The following is a 22,424-nucleotide window of genomic DNA, read 5'->3' on the forward strand; positions in this document are numbered from 1 at the left end:
CTGAGGCAGAGGATCACTGGAGCCCAGGAGTTCAAGGCTGCAGTGAGCTATCATTGCACCACTGTACTCCAGCCTGGGCAATAGAGCAAGACCTTGTCTTTAAAACAGATACATATTAAAAAACATAACGACTTGGGGAATGCTAGAGAGGAAGGGAGCGAGGGTCTTTCCCCCATGCACATGCAGCAGGAGTCAGGAAATGACTGTGTGGCAGAGTTCACAAGGGAGGCAGGGTAGTCTCAACCCTGGGGCACAGCTGCAGAGTCCTGCTCTTCCCAGGCACTTCCTTGGCACACCTAGTAAAGCTGGGGAACAGATGACTCTGCCCAGCCAGCTCTCCTAGGGCCCTCTCAGGTACGGATGGCAGGAATCAAAGCCCAGTATACAGAGTCTTTATTTATTGGAAGTCCTGATATCCAGGAAAGCCAGGCCCATGGCCAGGGCTCAGGACTCCATCTGGCCACTCTGCAGGGGAGGGGCGGGGGGGCAGTCATTCATGTCCAGTTTTCCTGCAGTCAGAGGAGTCCTCAGGAGGCAGGAAGTGGCTGTGCCTGTGGAGAAAGCACATCAACATCTAGTAGCACCTCCTCTGTGCCCAGCCTGGGGAGCCTACGTAGACACAACAGAGGGAGACCCTGCAGAGCCCACAGTCTGGAGGGAGAAGGGTGTCGGGCAATGACCTTGGCCCTGAGCCATGTGAAAAAGTCAGCTGTGGTGAAGTGTCATGGGGTGCAGGGAAGGCGCCATTCTGCTGTATTTACTGAGCACCTGCAGTGTACCCAGCAGGCAAAACTCTCTGACTCAAGCAGGGAGAGACAGACAACAAATATGTCAACATTCGAGAAATGCTATGAAGAAAATTTAATCAGGGTAAAGAGCAGAGGTGTGTGCAGAATGGGAGGGACATGTACCACTTCGACTGTCAGCCACAAAAACACGGGACATTCTGTAAAGTCTGTATGCCATGCTGTAGGAGATGAGAATGTTTGTGTTCGCTATTGTGTAGACCAGACAACGTGGGAGACCCAAATTTCACTGCCCCTAGCTAGGAAGGAAAAATTGTAACTGGGATGCCATTCCCAGGAATGAGGGGATGATGAGGAGGAGCTGATTATAGTTACTCTGAGTGCACTGGAAAGCCACAAGAAGGTTTTAAAGGGGAGAGATGTGACCTAATTCCCTGTTTTTTTTTTTTGTTTATTTGCTTGTTTTTTTGGAAGACAGAGTCTCGCTCTATCGCCCAGGCTAGAGTGCAATGGTACAACCTTGGCTCACTGCAACCTCTGCCTCCCGGGTTCAAGCAATTCTCCTGCCTCAGCCTCCCAAGTAGCTGGGATTACAGGTACCTGCCACCACACCTGGCTAATATTTGTATTTTTAGTAGAGATGGGGTTTCACCATGTTGGCCAGGCTGGTCTCAAACTCCTAACCTCAGGTGATCCACCCACCTCGGCCTCCCCAAGTGCTGGGATTACAGGCATGTGCCACCGCACCCGGCCCTAATTCCCATTTTTAAAAGCTCCTTTGGCTGCCAGGGAAGAGAAGACCGTCAGGGCAGGGGTGACCACAGGGAGACCAGGGAGAGGCTGGTTGCTGGTCCAGGGAGGGAAGCAGCAAATGGCTCTAAGATAGGAGGATGGGATCTTTACTGTTCAGACGCCCAAAAAACTTGAAAGAGAGAAATGTCCCCAGCAGCTGACTGAGAACAGTATGTGATCGTTAGGTAACGTTTCCTGAGGAGAATTAAGTTCCTTCCGGCTCTCAGGGGTCGTAGTTTCTGCCCTGGGGGTCTGAACTATTCACTTATCCTTGCCTTACAGAAACAATTAATGCCTATAGGGCATGGTAAGAAGGGCATCACCCCCATCTTCAGCCAAGAGCTCCCCTGAGACAGGCATAGGATGTGAGCCTTGATGGAGGGGCTCAGGGACCTTGAGAACTTGAAGACAGGGGCGGGAAGTGGGTGGGACATCAGGGAGGTTTTCTGAGAGACGTGCTGTCTAAGCTGGAATAGGAATTAGCCAGGAGATGGATTAGGAAGGGCAGTCCTGGCAGAGGGAAACAGCTAGACAAAGGCAGCGGAGACGTGCACTTGAGTAACTGCATGTTCACTGGGGCTGGAACATAGAGCTTAAGGGGGAAAGTGAGGAGAGGTGGGACCACGGGTCGCAGGGACTACATCCCACAGGGCCCTGTGGGCTGTGCTGGCGTTAAGACCTGGGCTGGTGGAAGTGAGAACCATGGAAAGGTTTGTAAGTAGAAGCAGAACATGGTCAGATTTCCTCTGAGATCAGTCTAGGATGATCACCAAGAATGACTGGAAAGTCAAGATGGAGCATGGGGCCCAGGAGAAGGATGGCCAGGTGGCCCAAGAGAGAACACAGGGCTGCAGGGACAGAGAGAGGGCCCCAGGAGAGGGTGCTCAGAGAGGCTGGGGCAAGATGTGACTTTCACCTTTGGAGCTCACAGTCCAGTGAGGAGGGCAGTAAACATCTAAAAGAGCATTTTTCAACCTTTTTCCGTTACTGCCTCTCCTCAAGGAGTCATTTTAGACTTTTGTTCTAATTACCCAACCATGAAACTTACATATCACAGATATACTGTGTATCTGGTTTACATATTAGATACATTTAAAAGAGTGACCTTTTTTTGGCCACCCCAGCCCAGCCCCTCTCCAGTTGCAGATGAGGAGTAGTGAGAAGGAAAAGAGAGGGTGAGGGAGGAGGTGGATGAAGTCAGCCTAGGGAAGAACAGAAAGAACCCAGCAAGGACCTGGAATTTTGTTCTCAATGTGACACAAAGCCACTGGAGAGCTTTAAGCATAGGTGTAATGGGACCAGATTTCAGTCCTTACATGCTCACCCAGGCCGCTTTATGGAGGCAAGAAAAGAGGGAGGAAGGGAGACCAGGGAGAAGGCTGGGGCAGGTATCCTGGAGGTGGAGGGTGAGAGTGGTGGTGGATTAAAGCACGGGCTATATGGGGCAAGAAGTGATGATGTTCTGGATTCTGGATGCATGGCAAAGGCCCGTGTGATGGTGGGGTGGGGCTGAGGATGACTCCAAAGTCTTTACCCTGAACAACCAGAAGGATGAAGGGGATGTTACGGAGAAAAGAGATGAACTGAGGTGAGCCCCTCTTACCTCCACAGTTGTAGGTGAGCGTGGCAGCTGCACCTGCTCAGCGCACTGCAGGAAGCGGCGCATATGCTCCGCACAGTTGCCCACAGCTGCCTCGTTCTGTCGAAGACACTCCTCGAAGGCCTCGAAAGGCTGAGCACAGGCCTGGCGGATCTGGCGGATGATTGGACTGTGGGGGTAGGGCAGTTCAGCCCCTGGGAGATTCCCACCCCACTGCCCACCCCCCACACTGTCTCATACTTGCCCACACTCACTGGGAGGACGTGCATTGGGCAATGCTCATCTTAAGGTAGTGACAGTCCCGCTGCCAGGATTCCGGCTTGGCCGCCACACACTGGCCATACTGCTCCAGCTCCCGGCCACAGTAGCGAGCGGTGACCTCCAGGGCTGCCTGCCTGTGGAACAGGATGGGCTGAGGATCATTCCAGGCAGCAGGCAAGCAAGGGAATTCTTTTTTTTTGTTTTATTTTTTAGACACAGGGTCTCACTGTGGCCCAGGCTGGAGTGCAGTGGCATGATCATAGCTCACTGTAGCCACCAACTCCTGGATTCAAATGATCTTCCTGCCTCAACCTCCTAAGTAGCTGGGACCACAGGCATGAGCCACCATGCCCAGCTAATTTTTTATGTTTTGTAGAGACAGGGTCTTGCTATGTTGCCCAGGCTGGTGTTGAACCCCTGGGCTCAAGTGATCCTCCTGCTTAGACCTCCCAAAGTGCTAGGATTACAGGCATAAGCTATGGTGCTTGGCAAAGAAAGGGAGTTCTGGCCTAGGTCTGAAGTAGGACTAGGCGTTCAGGGCAGATGTGAGAGTCTGAAGGATCCTGAGATGGGGCCAAAGAAGGGTAGAGGTGAGGCCCAGCCCTGGGGCTTGTAAAGCAGGAGGGGAGCTTCTGGGGAGAGAGTGGAGATTCTAAAACAAGGTCTGATTAATCTAAGGTAGGCCTTCCGGGTCCTAGAAGACAGGCCTTGAAATCCAGGCATTCTCCGGTAGGCCTGGGGATCATGCAGAGAAGACTTGGGGCCTTTAGAAGTAAGATCTAGAATTCCAGGGAGAGAGCTTGAGATCCCTAAATAGGTTTGGGGGTTCTAAAAGTGAGGTTTAGAGGTCCAAGAGGTGGGATCTCAGGTCCTGGGGAAGAGTGTCTTAGCCAAAGGGTCTTCAAGATGAAACCTAAGGCCCCGGTGCCGGACTCAAGGTCCCAGGGGCGTGAGGTCTGGAAGCCCTGGATGAGGTTGGTGCTCTGGGAATCCCGGGAAAGGTCAGAGTGGTCTAGGAACAAGTCTATGGACCCTAAAGGTGAGGACTGGGGTCCTAGGCAGATCTGGAAGGTTCAAAAGGTAAAGTTTGGTGATCAAGGGGGAGGAACCTGGAGCTCAAAGGACAGGTGTAGGAGTCCTAGAGGTCCCTAAATAAGTCTGTAGTCTTAGCATTTCGGTCTGAAAGGCCAGACCTGGAGTACTGGGGGCAGAGCTTGGGTGAAGAGTGACTGGACCGAAGTCCTAACCCGCGCGAGAGGGGGCGGGGCCTAAACGCTTAGAGGGCGGGGCTTGGGCATGCGGAGGGTTGGAGCTCGTGAGGGAAGGCGCTGCATCCTGAGGGTCAGATCTCCAAGAAGGAGGGCGGCTGGTCCTAATTCCGGAGGTCCTAAACTAGGTCTAGATGAATGGGTAAGAGAACGGGAGCGGCAGCACGTATGGGGTAGGCGCTCTCGCTACTCACATCTCGAGACCTTTGCCGGCGTAGGTCTGTCCGGGGGAACGACCCGCCTTTTCCGGTATCGGTTGTCATGGCGGCGCCCAGCCCAGCCTGGTTTTTTCCGGTAGCCAACTGAACTAACAGCTCCGTTCCCTTTACGACTAATCTGTCATGGCGGCGCCCTACCTCTTCTTCCGGCCCGGCTCGTCATGGCGGCGCCCTGAGTAGCCACTTCCGCCCTCTTCTGGCTAAATTGCTTTATCCTTATTTCCGGCTTGCCATGGCAGCGCCCGGGGTTCAACGGAAGTAAGCAATGGAAAGTACGGTGGTGCCTCGGCTCCAAAGAGAATGCGCCTCTGAGTTGCGCGGCACCTCACTGGAATGAGCCGCAGACACAAGCGCTCCACATCTCCGACTGGAGCTGGTGGGAAGCGTCTGCTGTTGCTACAGTGTCTCAACATGTTGTTCCCATTTTGGTTGGGTGCTGTGGCGGTATGCTGTTGGGCTCAGGGTTAGGGGGCCTGATTCCTAACGCCGCGCTGCCACCATCGGCCTTGCGCAGACGCTGATAATCCTCCTGTCACCCTGGTTCTTGTGAGCGCTTGGAACAGGAGGGAAGAAGGAGTCAAACCAAGAGCCGAACTAATTCGGCTTGGGCCTCCCATTTACTCAGCCTGGGACCCAGACGTTTCCCCATCCCTTAGCGTAGGCCAGGACAGACATGGCGTTTAATCCTGACTCCATGAGACTATCAAGGTAGTTACTTCCTCTCTTTGTAATTAATTCCTCCTAGTGTAGCAACATTTCCCCCTCCCTTCTCATCTGTCTTAAAAGTGTGAGGTTAGACCTGGGCGTGAGTTTCCCCACATAAGAGACTGGATATCCCCTGGTCAGAGAACTGAGCATCAGTCCTGCCGTTTAGTTTGCAGATCTTTCAAGACTGTAGTCAAAATGAGCAGAACATTTTGCAGTTAATCATAGAGTTGAAGATGAACGAGAGCTACTTGACTGTGAACTAGTAACGACCACTTGGAATCGCAGCGTGTCTGTAAAATGATGATGATGACAGTGACATCATAGAGGACATAGTGCAAGTGAACAGTTTGATACTGAGCTTGGAGCCTCAGGAGTTCTGGATAAGTGAGAGCTGTACGGGAGGCTGTAACCATGAGCTACCCTGGTTGGCAGTTGACATCCGAGGATCAGCACTGGTCATCTAAATCTGCCATGGGCACAGAAAGAAAGCTTTACACCTTGAGGTCCCTCCATTCTTCTTAAACTTCCAAGTGTATGTTTGATGGGAGAAGAGGGGAAGGGATCAACATTTAAAGGCTCTGGAAGGAGTCAGATAACTGTTTTTGGCTCCAATGTAGACTGAATCCCTAGATTTTCCTCTACTGGGAGAATGAAATCTTAACCCATCCCGTTCCCTTGTTGGTCTCAGAAACGGATACCCCAAAGATGCATTTTGACGTGCTGAAAGGCCTTAGAAGCTGCCTCAGAAGATCTGTCTAACCTTGTCTTGTTGGGGTGGGGATGCCCACAGATGCACAGGGCGGGAGTTTCTGAAATTTTCTTATCTGACCGAGAAAGCAAAAAAAAATTCAATTGTCTTAAACCCGGTTTCTAGGGATCTCATTAAAGAACTAGGAAAAATTAACCACCTGTTAACAGAAAAACCAAACTGAAATTTTGTTTTGTTTTGTTTTGGTTTGGTTTTGTTTTGTTTTGTTTTGTTTTGTTTTGTGAGACGGAGTCTGGCTGTGTCGCCCAGGCTGGAGTGCAGTGGTGCAATCTCGGCTCACTGCAAGCTCTGCCTCCCGGGTTCACGCCATTCTCCTGCCTCAGCCTCCCGAGTAGCTGGGACTACAGGCGCCTGTGAAATGTTTTAAAGAGGTTTATTTTGAGCCAATATGAGTGACCATGGCCTGGGGGACACAGGCTCAAGAGGTCCTGAGAAAGTGTGCCTGAGACAGTAGAATTACGGTTTGCTTTTGTACATTTTAGGTGGACAGGAGTTACAGACGAAGACATAAATCAGTACATGGAAGGTAAAGATTGTGTTCAGCGGGGTGCAGTGGCTCACGCCTGTAATCCCAGCACTTTGGGAGGTCGAGGTGGGCGGATCGCTTGAGGTCAGGAGTTGGAGACCAACTTGGCTAGCATGGTGAAACCCTGTCTCTACAAAAAATACAAAAAATACAAAAAATTAGCCAGGCATGGTGACAGGCACCTGTAGTCCTGGAGCTACTCAGGAGGCTGAGGCACGAGAGTTGCTGCGGAGGTTGTAGTGAGCCGAGACCACACCACTGCACTCCAGCCTGGGTGACAGAGCATGACTCTGTCTCAAAAAAAAAAAAAAAAAAAAAAAAAAAAAAAATCTATAGTATTTTTATAATACATTTTGTAGTACCACTTATAACCACTTGGGTGCGTGGGTGGCCCATTAAACAGTTTACAGTTGACCCTTGAACAACATGGATTTAAACTGTACTGGTCCACTTATACTCAGATTTTCTTCTGCCTCTGTCACTCTGAGACAGCAAGACCAACCCCCCTTCCTCCTCTTCAGCCTACTCAATGTGAAGAGGACAAAGATGAAGGCCTTTATGATGATCCACTTCCACTTAATGAATAGTATATTTTCTCTTCCTTAGGATTTCCTTAATAACAGTTTCTTCTCTCTAGTTTACTACTGCAAGAATACAGTATACAATGCATATAACATACAAAATATGTGTTAATCTACTGTTTATGTCATCAGTAAGACTTCAGATCAACAGTAGGCTATTAATAGTTAAGTTTTGGGGGAGTCAAAAGTTATATGTGAATTTTCTACTGCATTGTTTAAGGGTCAACTGTAGATTTAAGAACTACCTAGGATTGTAGAGTTGACTGATAGCACTGGGACTGATGATAACATCATAACCTGAAGAAGTGTCAACAATGGTGATGGACCCCTGGCACCCCTGGAGTGGGGATGTCTAAAGATAGATGTCATCCACCAGGCAGGAGTTGGTGCTGCCAGTGTGTCATATACTGCAGCCTCTTTTATTTATTTTTATTTTATTTATTTTTTGAGACGGCATCTCGCTTTGTCACCCAGGCTGGAGTGCAGTGGCACGATCTCGGCTTACTGCAACCTCCACCTCCCAGGTTCAAGCGATTCTTCTGCCTCAGCCTCCTGAATAGCTGGGACTACAGGTGCGCACCACCACACCAGGCTAATTTTTGTATTTTTAGTAGAGACGGGGTTCCACCATATTTGCCAGGCTGGTCTCGAAGTCCTGACCTCGTGATCCGCCCACGTCGGCCTCCCAAAGTGCTGAGATTACAGGTATGAGCCACGGCGCCTGGCCTGCAGTCTCTTTTACTACAACAAATATGGGAAAGAGTCAAGTGTGGCATACGGTGGTGAAACATAGGCCAAGTATGGTGGCTCATGCCTGTAAATCTCAGCACTTTGGGAAACTGAGATGGGCAGACTGCTTGAGCCCAGGAGTTTGAGACTAGCCTGGGCAACATGGCGAAATTCTGTCTTTACAAAAAGTACAAAAGTTACCTGGGTGTGGTGATGTCATAGGTAGTAGATTTATCCTTCCAACATCAACAACTAAAAAATCTGGACAAAATAGGAGACAACAGAGTTCAGACATTGGAAACAAGCATTGTAGCACAGTGGTCCCCAAGAGAAAGGAGACAAATGAAGTGACACTAGTGGCCCAGCTTATGTCTGGAGAGTTAGTTTCCAGGCTACATAGCCCAGGGGTGTCCCTGAGTTGGGACAAAGTTAAGAATTTGGAGAGGCCAAGGCAGCTAGAGTTTGTAAGGCAGGGTACCAGAGAGTAGCGCAGCACAGGCCTGCAAAGGATTTCCTGCACGTGTAGCGCACAGCATGCCTGTGAACACACTCCTGGAGACCAAGGGAACCACCAGGAAGGTGCAGGCAGAGCAATCCCTGGAGCTTGCAGTTGTCCATGTTCCACCCCCAGCCATAGTGGAGACCATCACTGTGCACTGGCTAAACTACTCAAAGATATTGCCTCTCTAGTGAGACAAAATTAGCCCTAATGGCTGCTCTGGTCTCACCTAAGTAAGCTCAGAAACACTGAAGCAAGCCCTCAGTTCGAAGGAAAATGGAAATCTGGTATATGAAATCAAGATCTCCAGATATAGTAAATATAACTCTTATGACAAAAATAGCACAAAGGCCAAGAGACAGGAAAGTGTGTGCTGTTGCTAAGTTGTTCTACTACCTGTGAAGTGATAGAATATTACATAAAAGTGTGACAATTCTAAAGATGTACACTAGAAATTTTAAGAGAAACAACAAAAAATGAAAATGGAGGTAGGGTTAATAAGCCAAAAAAGGAGATAAAAATGAAATAATAAAAAATAAATTAGCCACGCACAAGTATGGCCATCTGATTTAAACCCTGTCGCTCCAGCTGGAGTGCAGTGGCGTGATCACGGCTCACTGCAGCCTTGACTCCCAGGCTTAGACGATCCTCCCACCTCAGCCTCCTGGGTAGCTGGGACTACAGGTGCACACCACCATGCCTGGCTAATTTTTTTAGTAGAGACGGGGTCTGGCTGTGTTGCCCAGGCTGGTCTCAAACTCCTGGGCTCAAGCAATCATCCCACTTCAGCCTCCCAAAGTGCAGGGATTACAGGCGTGAGCCACTGCACCCAGCCTATGGCCATCTGATTCTTGACAGAAGTGCAAAAGTAATTCAATAGAGAAAGGATCATTTTCAAGTAACAGTGCTGGAGCAATTGGAGATCTACTGGCAAAAAAAAAAAAAAAAATCTTGATCTAAACCTTACACCTTGTACAAAAATGAACTCTAAGTGGAAAATGGATCGTAGATTTAAATATAAAGCATAAAACTATAAAACCTTTAGAAAATAACATATGAGAAAATCTTTGGGCTAGGTGAAGAGTTCTTAGACACAACACCAAAAAACAGTAAATTGGGCTTCATCAAAATTTAAATTTGTTACTCTGCAAAATACCTGTGAAGAGAATGAAAAGACAAACTATGGACTGGGAGAAAATATTTGCAAAGCACCTGTGTGACAAAGGCTTTATATCTGGAATATATAGTGAAGTCTTGAAATTCAGCAGTAAGAAGACAAACAATCCAATTAAAAACTGAACAGCAGACATTTCACTGAAGATATACAGATGGCAAATAAACACATGAAGAGAAGTTCAACATCTTCAGCCATTAGAGAAATGCAAATTAAAGCCACAATGAGATATCACTACACATCTATCAGAATGGCTAAAATAAGAAATAGTGGGCTGGTCCAAGTGCAATAGTGTTTGCAAGAAATTGATCACAACCACTTACAGATTTATTTGTTCTTTTTCCACTCCCACTGCTTCACTTGACCAGTCTTAAAAAAAAAAGTGACATCACCAAATGCTGGTTGGTCAGAATGCCAAGAAATGAATCACTCATACATTGCTGGTAGGAATGTAAAATGGCACAGCCACTCTGAAAAGTTTGGCAGTTTATTAAATTAAATATGCAGCTACTATATGACCTAGCAATCCCAATCTTGAACACTTGTCCCAGGGAAATGAAACTTACGTTTACACAATAACCTGTATAGTAGTCCTCCTTATCTGCAGTTTTGCTTTCCTTTTTTTTTTTTTTTTTTTTCTTGAGACTCTAGTCTTGCTCTGTTGCCCAGGTTGCTGTGCAGTGGCGTGATCTTGGCTCACTGCAACCTCTGCCTCCTGGGTTCAAGTGATTCTCCTGTCTCAGCCTCCTGAGTAGCTGGGATTACAGGCGTGTGCCACCACACCCAGCTAATTTTTGTATTTTTAGTAGAGACGGGGTTTCCCCATGATGGCCAGGCTGGTCTCAAACTCCTGACCTCAAGTCATCTGCACACCTCAGCCTGCCAAAGTCCTGGGGTTACAGGCGTGCACCGCCACACCCAGCCAGTTCTGCTTTATGCAGTTTCAGTTACCCACAGTCTGAAAATATGTGAGAACAGTACATTTTGAGGCCACATTCATTTAATAACAGTATAATTGTTCTATTTATTGTTGTCCATTTCTTACGGTGCTTAATTAAACTTCATCAAAGGTATGTATGTATAAGAAAAAATATATAGAGGACATATAGTACATGTAGCACATACAGATAGTGTATATACTATCCATGGTTTCAGACACTCACTGGGAGTCTTGGGATATAATCTTCAAGGATAAAGGAGGACTATTATACCTTATTGTTCAGATCAGCTTTATTGTTAATGCCCAAAACTGGAAACAATCAAAATGTTCAAGGTGAATGGTTAAACTGTGAACATATATATTATGTACATAGTATATCCATACTATGGAGTACTATGTAGCAATAAAAAGGAATGAACTATTGATACATGCAACTACCTGGATGTATCTTAAGGGAATGGAGTGAAAAGGCCATTCTCAAAGGTTATACTTCATGATCCCATTTACGTAAGATTCTTGGAATAAAACTGTAAAGAACAGATTAGTGGTTTCCAGGGGTTAGAAATGGGGGACAGAGGTGGAGATGGCTATAAAAGGATAGTATGGCAGAGCTCTGTGATGACGGAACAGCTCTGTATCTTGCTTATGTTGGTGTTTTTGTCAATCTACACAGGTGATAGAATGAAATAGAACTATATACCACATGCAACACAAATGAGTGCATGTAAAATGGGTGAAATTTGAGTAAGTTCTGCGGACTGTCCCAATGTCAATTTCTTAGTGGTGAATCTACAATTAAAAAGCTAAAAAACATCTTTTTTTGGAAATGTTTTTAGTGCTGCTAAAAATGGAAGTGGAGAGATGACAGTAGACCTCAGCTGTGGGATCGTTCAGTAGACAGAACCTGGAATAGTGTGTGAAAGTGTATGGTTGGGATTCTATTAACAGCAGGGGGAAACGTCAGTCAGTAGAATCGAGTTTTTCCTTATTCTTCTCAACCAGTTTCCTGAAGCAAAGCCTATCTTTTCCATTAAATTGTTTTTTTCTTTTGCCTTTTTTTTTTTTTTTTTTTTTTGAGACAGGGTATCATTCTGTCGCCCAGGCTGGAGTGCAGTGGCACAGTCTTGGCTCACTGCAGCCTGGACCTTCCAGGCTCAGGAGATTCTCCCACCTCAGCATCCTGAGTAGCTGGAACTACAGGCATGTGCCACCACACCAGGCTAATTTTTTTTGTAGAGATGGGGTTTCCCCATGTTGCCCAGGCTGGACTCGAATTCCTGGGCTCAGGCAATCTGCTGAGCCAAAGTGTTGGGATTACGGGTGTCAGCCACCGCACCCAGCCTTTTTTAATTTATAAAATAGAGACAGGGTCCTGCTCTGTCACCCAGGCTGGAGTGCAGTGGCACAATCTTGGCTCACTGCAGCCTTGACCTCTTGGGTTCAAGCAATCCTCCCACCCCAGCCTCCCAAGTAGCTGGGACTACAGGGTTGTGCCACTACGCTTGGCTAATTTTTTTTGTCATTGTTGATTTTTTTGTAGAGATGAAGTCTCAGCCCAGGCTGGTCTAGAACTCCTGGGCACAAGTGATTGCTCCTGCCTAGGCCTCTTAAAATGTTGGCATTACTGGCGTGAGCCACTGCGCCCGTCCTGCTAAGCCTATCTTGAAATGATAGATTTTTCTCTTTTCCTATCTGCCTTATAATTAGTGACAGACCATCTAAACCAAACTCAGGAAAGAATTACCTTAGGAAAGCTTTCATCATCAAAAAGCATCTTATAATTGCACAAGTATATACAAGATGATCTATTATCAATGGTTTGTAATGGCCAAAGATAAGTCGTCAGAATATTTGCAGAAAAAAGTTATTATGGCCAAAGAATGGAACAACTTAAATACACAGGGGATGGTAAATCCATACAATAAAATACTGTACACAAGAAAGAAAACGTAAGTGGCACTCTACACACTGCTATGAAAGCAGATCAATATAAAAGCAGAAAAAAGCCAAGTACAGAAGTGTAGACTAAATATAAAATACTCACCGGAGGCCAGGCACAGTGGCTCACACCTGTAATCCTAGCACTTTGGGAGGCCGAGGTGGGTGGATCACTTGAGGTCAGGGTTTTTAAGACAGGGTCTTCCTATATTACCCAGGCTGTCCTTGAACTCCTGCACTCAAATGATCCTCCCATCTCAGCCTCTCAAATAGCAGGGACTACAGATGCACACACCATGCCTGGCTTCCAAAATGGATGAATCTTATTTCACTATGCTAAGTGAAATAAGCCAGTCACAGGACAAATATTGCATGATCCCACTATATGAGATATCTATAATAGTCAAACTCGTAGAAACAGGGTAGAAGGGTGGTTGCTAGGGGCCAGGGAAATGGAGAGTTGTTCAACAACTCTCATAAAGCTTCAGTTATGCAAGACAAGTAAGGTCTAAAGATCTGTTGTACAACATGGTGCCTGTAATTAACAATACTATATTGTACACTTAAAGATTTGTTAAGAGGGTAGGTCTTGAGTTAAGTGTTCTTACCACAGAAGACAAAACAAAAACTCAACAGCAACCAAAAAGCAAAAAACAAAGGGCAGGAGGAAACTTGTGGAGATGACAGATATGTTTATTACCCTGATTGTGGTGATGGTATCAAAGGTGTGTGCATATAGTCAAACCCATCAAATTGTATTCATTAAATATGTAACAACTGTACTTCTATGAAGCTGGTAAAAAACACTGTACCTGTTTGTTTTTACTTCAATGTGGCTATAAGAAAATATAAAATTACATTATATTACAGCTTGCATTCTATTTGTATAGATGGATTAACAGGTGTGTGACAGTCACTGCCTGCTGAGAGCAGGGTGTAGGGAACCTGGGGTTGGAAAGGAGACTTGTCACTGCATGCTCTTCCATTTATCAATATTTCATATTTTGAGAAGACATGAAATTTTCGAACAAAGATACAGAAAATCATTGTCAATAGTTAATCTACCAGAGATATTCAGAAACCTTGCGTTCTTGGTTTTCAGGTCTTGGTTGAGAGTTCTAACACCCTTGAAAAATCTCGAGAGTAACCTGGTAATAATATCTTCATTGAACTAAAATTACATTTTGCTTTAATCTGATAGTCCTCTTAATCCAAAAGGTCAACATCAATTTAAACAACATCCAGTTTCACTTTGATGTTCATAGCTGCCAGTTCAGCTACAAAATACCGAAAAACATAAGGCACAGAAACAGTATCGATAGTGTCACTGCGATTACACAGAGTACAGTTGTATTTTCTGTTGCGCATGGCAGACCAAGAGGGGGGTGGCTTCTCCAACAGTGGAGAGAGTAAACTGCCACACTTCACACACACATGGGCTACCGACCGATCCGAGCAGTTGAAGAGGCGGTCATGAAGGAGAAAAGATGTACCGTGAGCTAAAAGCGCATCCCGTTCCATCTCCCCAAAACGGATTCCACCCTGGACATTTCTTCCCCCAATAGGCTGGTTGGTGACTCTGTCTCGGGCTCCAGTTGTCCTTACTTGAAATTTGTCTGAGACCATATGGCGTAAGCGCTGATAATAAACCACTCCTATGAAGATGTCTGCTTCCAGTTCTAGCCCACTGATGCCACTATATAATCTCTCGGTGCCATGGAAATTGTAGCCAGCAGCCTTTAACATCTCACCGAAGTATTCTAAGGCCGAGTTCTCCTCTGAGAAGATGAAGGGTGTAGCATCATGGCAGAGACCATGCAAAGCTGCAGACTTCCCAGCCATACTCTCAATTAACATCCCAATGGTCATGCGGGATGGAAAACCATGGGGATTGAACAGAATGTCTGGGACCATCCCACTCTCAGTAAAAGGCATGTCCTCAGCTGGCCACAATCTGCTTAAAATGCCCTTCTGCCCATGGCGACTGGCAAATTTATCTCCGATAGTTGGGTTCCGAGGCACTCTCATAGTGATGCAAACACACTTGAATTTTCCACTCCCAGTGTCATTACTGCACACTTTGATGTTATCCACAACACAATTTTCTTTACTCCTAGGAAAAAGTAAACCGTATAAGGTCAACCTATTTGTTTAAACTTACAGAGATAAGTTTCATTGATATAATTAGTGCTTCATAAAGGATATTTGTAAAACTTTTTTTTTTTTTTCTTTTTATGAGACAGGGTCTCACTCTGTTGCCCAGGCTGGAGTGCGGTGGTGTGATTACAGCTCACTGCAGCCTTGACTTTCCGGGTTCAAGCAATCCTCCCACCTCAGCCTCCTGAGTAGCTGGGACTACAGGTATATGCCAATAGGCCTGGCTAATCTTTAAATTTTTTGTAGAGATAGGGTCCCACTACATTGTCCAGACTGGTCATGAACTCCTGTGCTTAAGGGATCCTCCTGTTTTGGTCTCCCAAAGTGTTGGGATTGCAGGTGTGAACTACTGTGCCTGGCCTGCAAAACTCATTCTTGCCTTTATTCTCCAATACAAACAGAGATAGTATGAATAGAGTTATTGGTGATACTCACTACAGAATTATGTTCATCTGAAAGAAAACTAGCAACAAAGGCAACTGAAAAATTATTATGAAGGCCTATTGAAATAAATTATATTGTAAAATAAACTAAAATAAGACATTTCTAATAAGAGGTATGAGCTCAACATTTTGGCTAGGAAACATTGCTAACATTGTATATGAGAAAGATGACAAAGTTTGGATAATACAGTTTTTAAAAAAAGCACAAATAGGCCAGGCACGGTGGCTCACGCCTGTAATCCTAGCACTTTGGGAGGCTGAAGCAGGTGGGTCACCTGAGCCCAGGAGTTCGAGACCCGCCTGGGCAACATGGCGAAACCGTCTCTATTAAAAATGCAAAAAATTAGCTGGGCATGGTGGTCCATGCCTGTAGTCCCAGCTACTTGAAGGCTGAGGCGAGAGGATTGCTTGAGGTGGAGGGTGTAGTGAGCTGAGATCACTCCACTGCACTCCAGCCTGGCTGACACACTGAGACCCCGTCTCAAAACAAAAACAAAAACAAAAAAAAACCAGCTTGGATACCCAAACTTACTTATAGTACATCACAAAACTTTCCCCGGTGTTGAGGTTTAGGTAGCTGTAATACGGATCTCCATACTGCAGTTTTGCTCCTATAAACGGCAATCCATCGTCATCTAACTTCTGCAAAACCCGTGGGTCACCAGGTTTGATTCCAAACACCAGGCTACTATCTCCTTGTTTAATTTTTTCAGAGAGGTCTATGAACTCAGACTTGTAGACACTTCCATGGGCAAAGCCTCGTTCCCAAGAGGCCTTATTCACAATCTGTGAAGTAAAAGAATCATTAAAAGACTGAGGCCAAGTGAGGATTTTCAAAATAAAACTAGGTGGGACTCTAATACTTGGTTTAGGATAACTGGCATCACATTTTAACTTTCCTCACATTTTCCAAATCACTGATACTAACTACAAAAACCCAGACATGGCCGGGCACGGTGGCTCACGCCTGTAATTCCAGCACTTTGGGAGGCCAAGGCAGGCAGATCACTTGAGGTCAGGAGTTCGAGACCAGCCTGGCCAACATGGTGAAACCCCATCTCTACTAAAAATACAAAAATTAGCCAGGCACGGTGGTGGGTCCCTGTAGTCCCAGCTACTCAAGAGGCTGAGGCAGGAGAACTGCTTGAACCCAGAAGGTGGAGGTTGCAGTGAGCCAAGATCGTGCCACTGCACTCCAGCCTGAGCAACAGAGCAAGACTCTGTCTCAAAAATAAAAAACACAAAACAAACAAACAAAAAATAAGAAAACAACCCAGGCACACAGAAATAGCTTAAAATCTAATCATACTTAAATATAAAAGGTAGATAGATCCAAAACCAAACTTCAAAATTTACTCATAATATGCACTCAAATATGCAAGACATATGTGTATCTGAATATTTAGTGGATATTCCTCAAGGCTTGCCCACTTTCAATTTAGACTAAGAACTAATCATTTAATAGAACATCATGTGCCAAATACTAGGTACTTGGGTACACAAAAATATTCCTTCAGTGATTTCACAGTAAACAAACGAGTTAAAAAATAAAAAGATTGGAATAACATTTCCCGGTAAAACTTACCATGGCATCTTCCATATCATAGCCAGTGTAAGAAATCACAGCAACGATGGCATTGGTCCCAATTGGATAGTTATCCATGTCATAATAATCATACATGGAGGGTCTCACCAAGGGACTCTGAGGAGTCTGAAGACGATACAGTTTGTTATCCGATCGGTCTTGATAAGTGAGAAGTGGAAAGCCCATAGTTTGCTTACCTACATGGAGAAAAACCATCTTAGCATTTTCTGCTTCTTTCATCTTGATTATAGGTGTCATACACAACACTGGAAACAACTAAATATTCATCAGAGGAAAATGAATAAATAAATAATCATGGTAGTTATGCTTACTTTAGACTAATACATAAGCTGTGAAAATGAAGTAAACCTAAATGTATCAATGTGACCAGACCAGGAAAACCATGCTGAGTGGGAGAAAGTGCAGACTGACATTTAATATGATACGATTTATGTGCATTTGCAACACACCCCAAACAATTCTATACTTAGTTTATGGATACATGTATGATGTAATAAAAGCTTTAAAAAGGGACAGAAAGGCAGTACACAAATTACAGGATATCACTACTGGGGAGAAAAGTGGATAGTAATTATTATGTAATTAGATTACTTTCTTACAGCGGAATATGTATTTAATTCTAGGTAGTGGAGCATGGGGTGAGATTCCTCTGTGTACTACCTCACAGTATAGAGAATCATTTTAGAACAAAATAATTTTAAAATATAAATACATACAAGTGAAATTTTAAAAAAAATTATAGACTTAGAGCTTCCAGTAATAAAGGGCTACTCTTACAAGACCACCCTTAACACATAAGACGCAGACCCCCAACTACACATACAGCACTGGAGAGTAACCAAAAGCTGTCAGAAGCTGAGAAGAATTTTTACTTGGACAAAAGGAACCACACTGGGTGAATTTCCAGGTTTTTAAGTATTTATGTATTTATTTTTGCCTTATGGCCCAGTGTGGCAGCTACAACTTAGATAGAAACCCACAGTCTTACTGGCTTGCAGAACCAGGAAATAGAGTTCTGAGCATGACAACAACTGGGAAGGGGGAACATTTCAGAAATGAGAGAACCACAAAGGGAGACCCTTAAATTCAGCATATAAATTGGGTCCAAATCTTTGGTGGACTCCCGAACTATGCATGCATGGGACAGATCACAGCAGCCCACCTAAGGCTGAAGAATGTACTTCAACTGCCATGTTCACCAAGTTAAGTACCAGTGAAAACTAAAAACCAATCCTCTTCCCCTGGAGAATTTTTGGTGACATGCACTGAGCCAGGTGATTGACTGTGTATTAAGAAGGAAAGACATAAAATGAAAAGAATTAAAACGTAATTGAAGGTCAAACACCACACTAAAAACAAAACCAATCCTCTTCAGAGGACCCTAACAGGATCCAGGGTTTAAAACATATTCCTCGCAATGTTCATAATACAATCCAATATTACTGGGCATACAAAGAAATGGTGAAACTTGACTTATACTCAAAGAGACTGATACTGAGATGACCCAGACATTGGAATCTGCAGATAATGATTTTACAACACCCATCATATAAAACTATGCTCAAAATATAAAGGAAAACATGCCCACAATGAATGAAGATAAGAAATCTTAGAGAAGAGAGAAACTCTAAAAAAAGAAACAAGTCAGGCCAGGCGCAATGGCTCATGCCTGTAATCCCAGCAATTTGGGAGGCTGAGGCGGGCAGATCACTTGAGGTCAGGAGTTTGAGACCAGCCTAGCCAACATGATAAAACCCTGTCTCTACTAAAAATACAAAAAATTAGCTGGGCATGGTGGCACATGCCTGTAATCTCAGCTACTCAGGAGGTGGAAGCAGGAGAATCGCTTGAACCAGGGAAGCAGAGGTTGCAGTGAGCCAAGATCGTGCCACTGCACTCCAGCCTGGGTGACAGAGCGATACCCTGTCTCAAAAAAAAAAAAAGAAACAAGTAGAAGTGCTGGACTTGAAAAATACAGTCATGCACTGCATAACAATGTTTTAGTCAATGCAGGATGGCATATATACTATGGTGATCCCATATTTTTACTGTACCTTTTCTATGTTTAGCTACACAAATCCATGCCATTGTCTTACAACTGTAGACAGTACACAGTACAGTTACATGCCACCCAGGTTTGTAGCCTAGGAGCAACAGGCTATACCACATACTAGGTGTGTAGTAGTCTCTGCCATCTAGGTTTGTGTAAGTTCACTCTATGATGTTCACACTATGACAAAATCACATACGACTCACTTCTTCAAAGGTATCCCTGTCATTAAGGGCACAAGACTGTAAGCGAAAATTCAGTAGAAGACAGAATAAAAAGTGACTGTGATAATAGGTCAATAAAAATAATCCAATCTGGGCCAGGTGCAGTGGCTCACACCTGTAACCCCAGCATTTTGGGAGGCTGAGGCAGGCAGATCACTTGAGGTCAGGAGTTTGAGACCAGCCAGGCCAACATGGTGAAACCCTGTCTCTACTAAAACACAAAAATTAGCTGGGCATGGTGGTGTGTGCCTGTAATCCCAGCTCCTTGGGAGGCTGAGGCAGGAGAATTTGTTGAACACGGGAGGCAGAGGTTGCAGTGAGCCGAGATCATACCACTGCACTCCAGTCTGGGCAACAAAGCGGGACTCCACCTCGGAAAAAAAAAAAAAAAAAAAAAAAAAGATCCAATCTGAATAAAGAAAAAAGAGAACAGAAACTCAATGTCTTATGGAACAATATCAAAAGGTTTAAATATATGAATAATTGATAGAAGGGGAGGAAAGAGAGAAAAGGATAGGAGCAATGTTTTTAAAAATAATGACAGAAGAGTTTAGCAATTTAATTAAATTAAAAAAACAAAAAACAAAAAACAAATTTGAGGCCGGGCGCAGTGGCTCACGCCTGTAATACAGCACTTTGGGAGGCCCAAGTGGGCAGGTCACCTGAGGTCAAGAGTTCGAGACCAGCCTGGCCAACATGGTGAAACCCCATCTCTACTAAAAATACAAAAATTAGCTGGGTGTGGTGGTGAGTCCCTGTAGTCCCAGCTACTTGGAAGGCTGAGGCAGGAGAATCACTTGAACCCAAGAGACAGAGGTTGTAGTAAGCCGAGATCACACCACTGCACTCCAGCCTGGGCGATAGAGTGAGACTCTGTCTCAAAAAAAAAAAAAAAAGAAACACACTATATTCAGAAGACTGCTGCCTTCTAACTAGAAATGACAGACTAAGAAGAGACAGCGTAACAACAACTTTTAAGTGCTGGAAGAAAAATAACTGTCAACTCAGAATTGTATATCCAGTGAAAGATTCCTTCAAGTGAAGCAAAATAAAGACATTTTCAGATAAATGAAAACCAAGAGAATTTGTGGCCAGCAACCTGCACTATAAAAAAATGCTAAAGAAAGATTATCAGGCTGAAGGAAAATTGTATGCAAAGAAAACTTGAATCTTGCAGCAGGAATGAAGAGGACTGGAAGTGATAAATATGCGGGTGACTATAATTGCTTGTATTCTTCAAAAAATCAAATAATAAGACCTCAGGCACACCCAAATCTATGGACATTCTATACCTTTTTCTTCAAAAATGTCAATGTCAAAGACAAAGAATGGTTCAAGATTTGTCATAAATTACAGGAAACTAAATAGACATGCCAACTAAATATAATGAGTGATCCTGGGCTGGCTGCTTGTGGCACAGAAAAAAAATAAACTTGCCATAAACTGTATTTTTGGAACAAATGGTCAGCGTATGTAAATAAGGACAATAAAAGAGTATGCTAGTATCAAGTTTACTTTCCTGATTGTGACTATAACATCATCCCTCTTCCTTACCCATCTGGCACTGGTACATGTTCCGTGGACTCTGGTTGTGATCAGAGAAAGGGATGAAGTTGGCAATCACACTCAGCAGGCTGTGTGGAAAGAGTTCCTGGTGTGTGGTAACTCCAGCAAAAACCTCATCCTCAAAGATAGCGACATTCATGAAGATCTGGAAGAGCAGGTGTCCAAGGCACAAAATAACGGCAACTGCTTACACATTTACTCTTACCATTTCTCAGAGTTCAGTACTCAAAGACTCAAGAGAAAACCATCCCCACCCAGCATCATGAGTGCTGAAGGGATCAACTGGGAAGCACAGGGAAGCAACCAGTTAGAAATACCACTTGCTTTACATATCTCACTCTAAATCTACCCCAGACCAATTGTGAAGGGGAATAGAAAGAAAAATTTTTAAGTAGCACAAAGCCTATAATTTTGCAACTGCAAATACGTAGGCAAAGACTGAGTGTGAATCTAATGGAATGTTTTCACTTCACGGCTGAGGCAGAGCCAGGTACAAAGGAGTTCTGGGAGCTAGACAAGATGGGAGGCAGGTAATGTGACCACCAACCCTCTCTCAGGTTCTGTGGAGTGAGATCAGACATGGAAACTAATCTATGCTGATCACAGAGGAGGTGGAAAGTCTGACTTTCTTTCAAATGTCCAACTGTTGTTATAACACTAACAACCCTTTTAAAAAGGAAGAGTTAAGTCTCTGAAAGTTGCACACTATACAAACAAGCACATACACTCATCCATCACACATATGTATTTACCTGTTCCATAGTTCCAATTAGCTCTTCTTTGCCCATTTCCAAGTTCTGCACAGGCCGTACCAGTCTACAAGGAGTGGTAAAAAGGAACAATCCTGGGTATAGACTTGGTTTTCCTGTCATGGGTATAAGGACCACTTCCATCCAGGGAGGAATTCTTTTCTCTCTCAACACCTGTTTTTAACAAAAACAGAGTTTAACAAACCTGTCCCACAGCCATGGCTGTCACTGCCAGTCTTATGCCCCATGGAATACCACTCATCCACACTCAGCCATGGTAAAAGCCCTACTTCCTTGGGTGCTCACCCCAGCTAGCAGGCAAATCACTAACTACTGAGGCTAAGGATAAAGCACACCATGAATGCACGTGTCGATACACACGTGTCCTCTGTGATCTAAAATACAGTAGATTACTGGTTTTATTTGTAAATTTAATAAACCAAAATCTCATGGGTGGGCCAGGGGTGCTTATACCTGTAATCCCAGCACTTTAGGAGGCCTAAGTGGGTGGATCACAAGAGCCCAGAAGTTCAAGACCAGCCTGGGCAACATGATGAAACCCCGTCTCTACAAAAATTAAAAAATTACCTGAGTGTGGTGGTATGTGCCTGTAGTCCCAGCTACTTGGGAGGCTGAGGTGGGAGAATCACTTGAGCCCAGGAGGTTGAGGCTGCAGTGAGCCATGATCATGCCACTGCACTCCAGCCTGGGTGACAGAGTGACCCTGTCTCAAAAACAAAACAAAAAAACTCCAACAAACTCCTGAGTGAAAGGAGAAATAAAAAATGACAGAAACCTGAAAACAACAACAACAACAACAACAAAAAACCCATGTGTCAGAACTCATGGGGATTCACAGCTAAATGCATTATCATTAAAA

At 44.7% G+C, this 22,424-nt stretch overlaps 2 protein-coding genes across 10 annotated transcripts in view; both read right to left on the bottom strand.

Moving 5' to 3' along the window:
* Nucleotides 1–376: 376 nt before the first annotated feature.
* CHCHD5 (coiled-coil-helix-coiled-coil-helix domain containing 5) lies at nucleotides 377–6,530 on the bottom strand. Of its 2 annotated transcripts, XM_003277681.4 has the most exons (4): nucleotides 4,862–6,524; nucleotides 3,393–3,533; nucleotides 3,142–3,307; nucleotides 377–551 (listed from the first exon to the last, which is right to left on the bottom strand). In XM_003277681.4, coding segments are annotated over exons 1-4 (333 nt in total). In that variant the 5' UTR covers nucleotides 4,864–6,524; the 3' UTR covers nucleotides 377–527. The 2 variants fall into 2 exon arrangements, with proteins under 2 accessions (XP_003277729.1, XP_012368009.1); XM_012512555.2 differs by lacking the exon at nucleotides 377–551 and having other exon boundaries at nucleotides 2,974–3,307; nucleotides 4,862–6,530.
* A 3,980-nt stretch (nucleotides 6,531–10,510) lies between these two features.
* Nucleotides 10,511–22,424, bottom strand: part of POLR1B (RNA polymerase I subunit B) — a 37,192-nt gene continuing 25,278 nt past the window's right edge. For 7 of the 8 annotated variants that reach the window (XM_003277677.4, XM_003277680.4, XM_030827257.1 and 4 more), the window contains 5 exons: nucleotides 21,548–21,718; nucleotides 20,784–20,940; nucleotides 16,935–17,131; nucleotides 15,882–16,135; nucleotides 12,570–14,862 (listed from right to left, as the gene is read on the bottom strand). In XM_003277677.4, coding sequence (XP_003277725.1) covers nucleotides 13,980–14,862; nucleotides 15,882–16,135; nucleotides 16,935–17,131; nucleotides 20,784–20,940; nucleotides 21,548–21,718 — 1,662 coding nt within the window. In that variant the 3' untranslated portion in view covers nucleotides 12,570–13,979. Of the gene's footprint in view, nucleotides 14,863–15,881; nucleotides 16,136–16,934; nucleotides 17,132–20,783; nucleotides 20,941–21,547; nucleotides 21,719–22,424 lie in introns of all 8 variants that reach the window. The other variant, XM_003277679.3, reaches the window with a different exon arrangement.

This window comes from Nomascus leucogenys, chromosome 14 (genome assembly GCF_006542625.1).
Source record: "Nomascus leucogenys isolate Asia chromosome 14, Asia_NLE_v1, whole genome shotgun sequence".
In the NCBI taxonomy this organism is placed as follows: Eukaryota; Metazoa; Chordata; class Mammalia; order Primates; family Hylobatidae; genus Nomascus; species Nomascus leucogenys.

Bases quoted from the DNA above. Each gene is read 5' to 3' on its own strand.
- CHCHD5 (XM_012512555.2), bottom strand. The intron at 3,308-3,392 runs GTGAGTGTGGGC...CTACCCCCACAG, and splicing joins GCCCAATGCACGTCCTCCCA to TCCAATCATCCGCCAGATCC.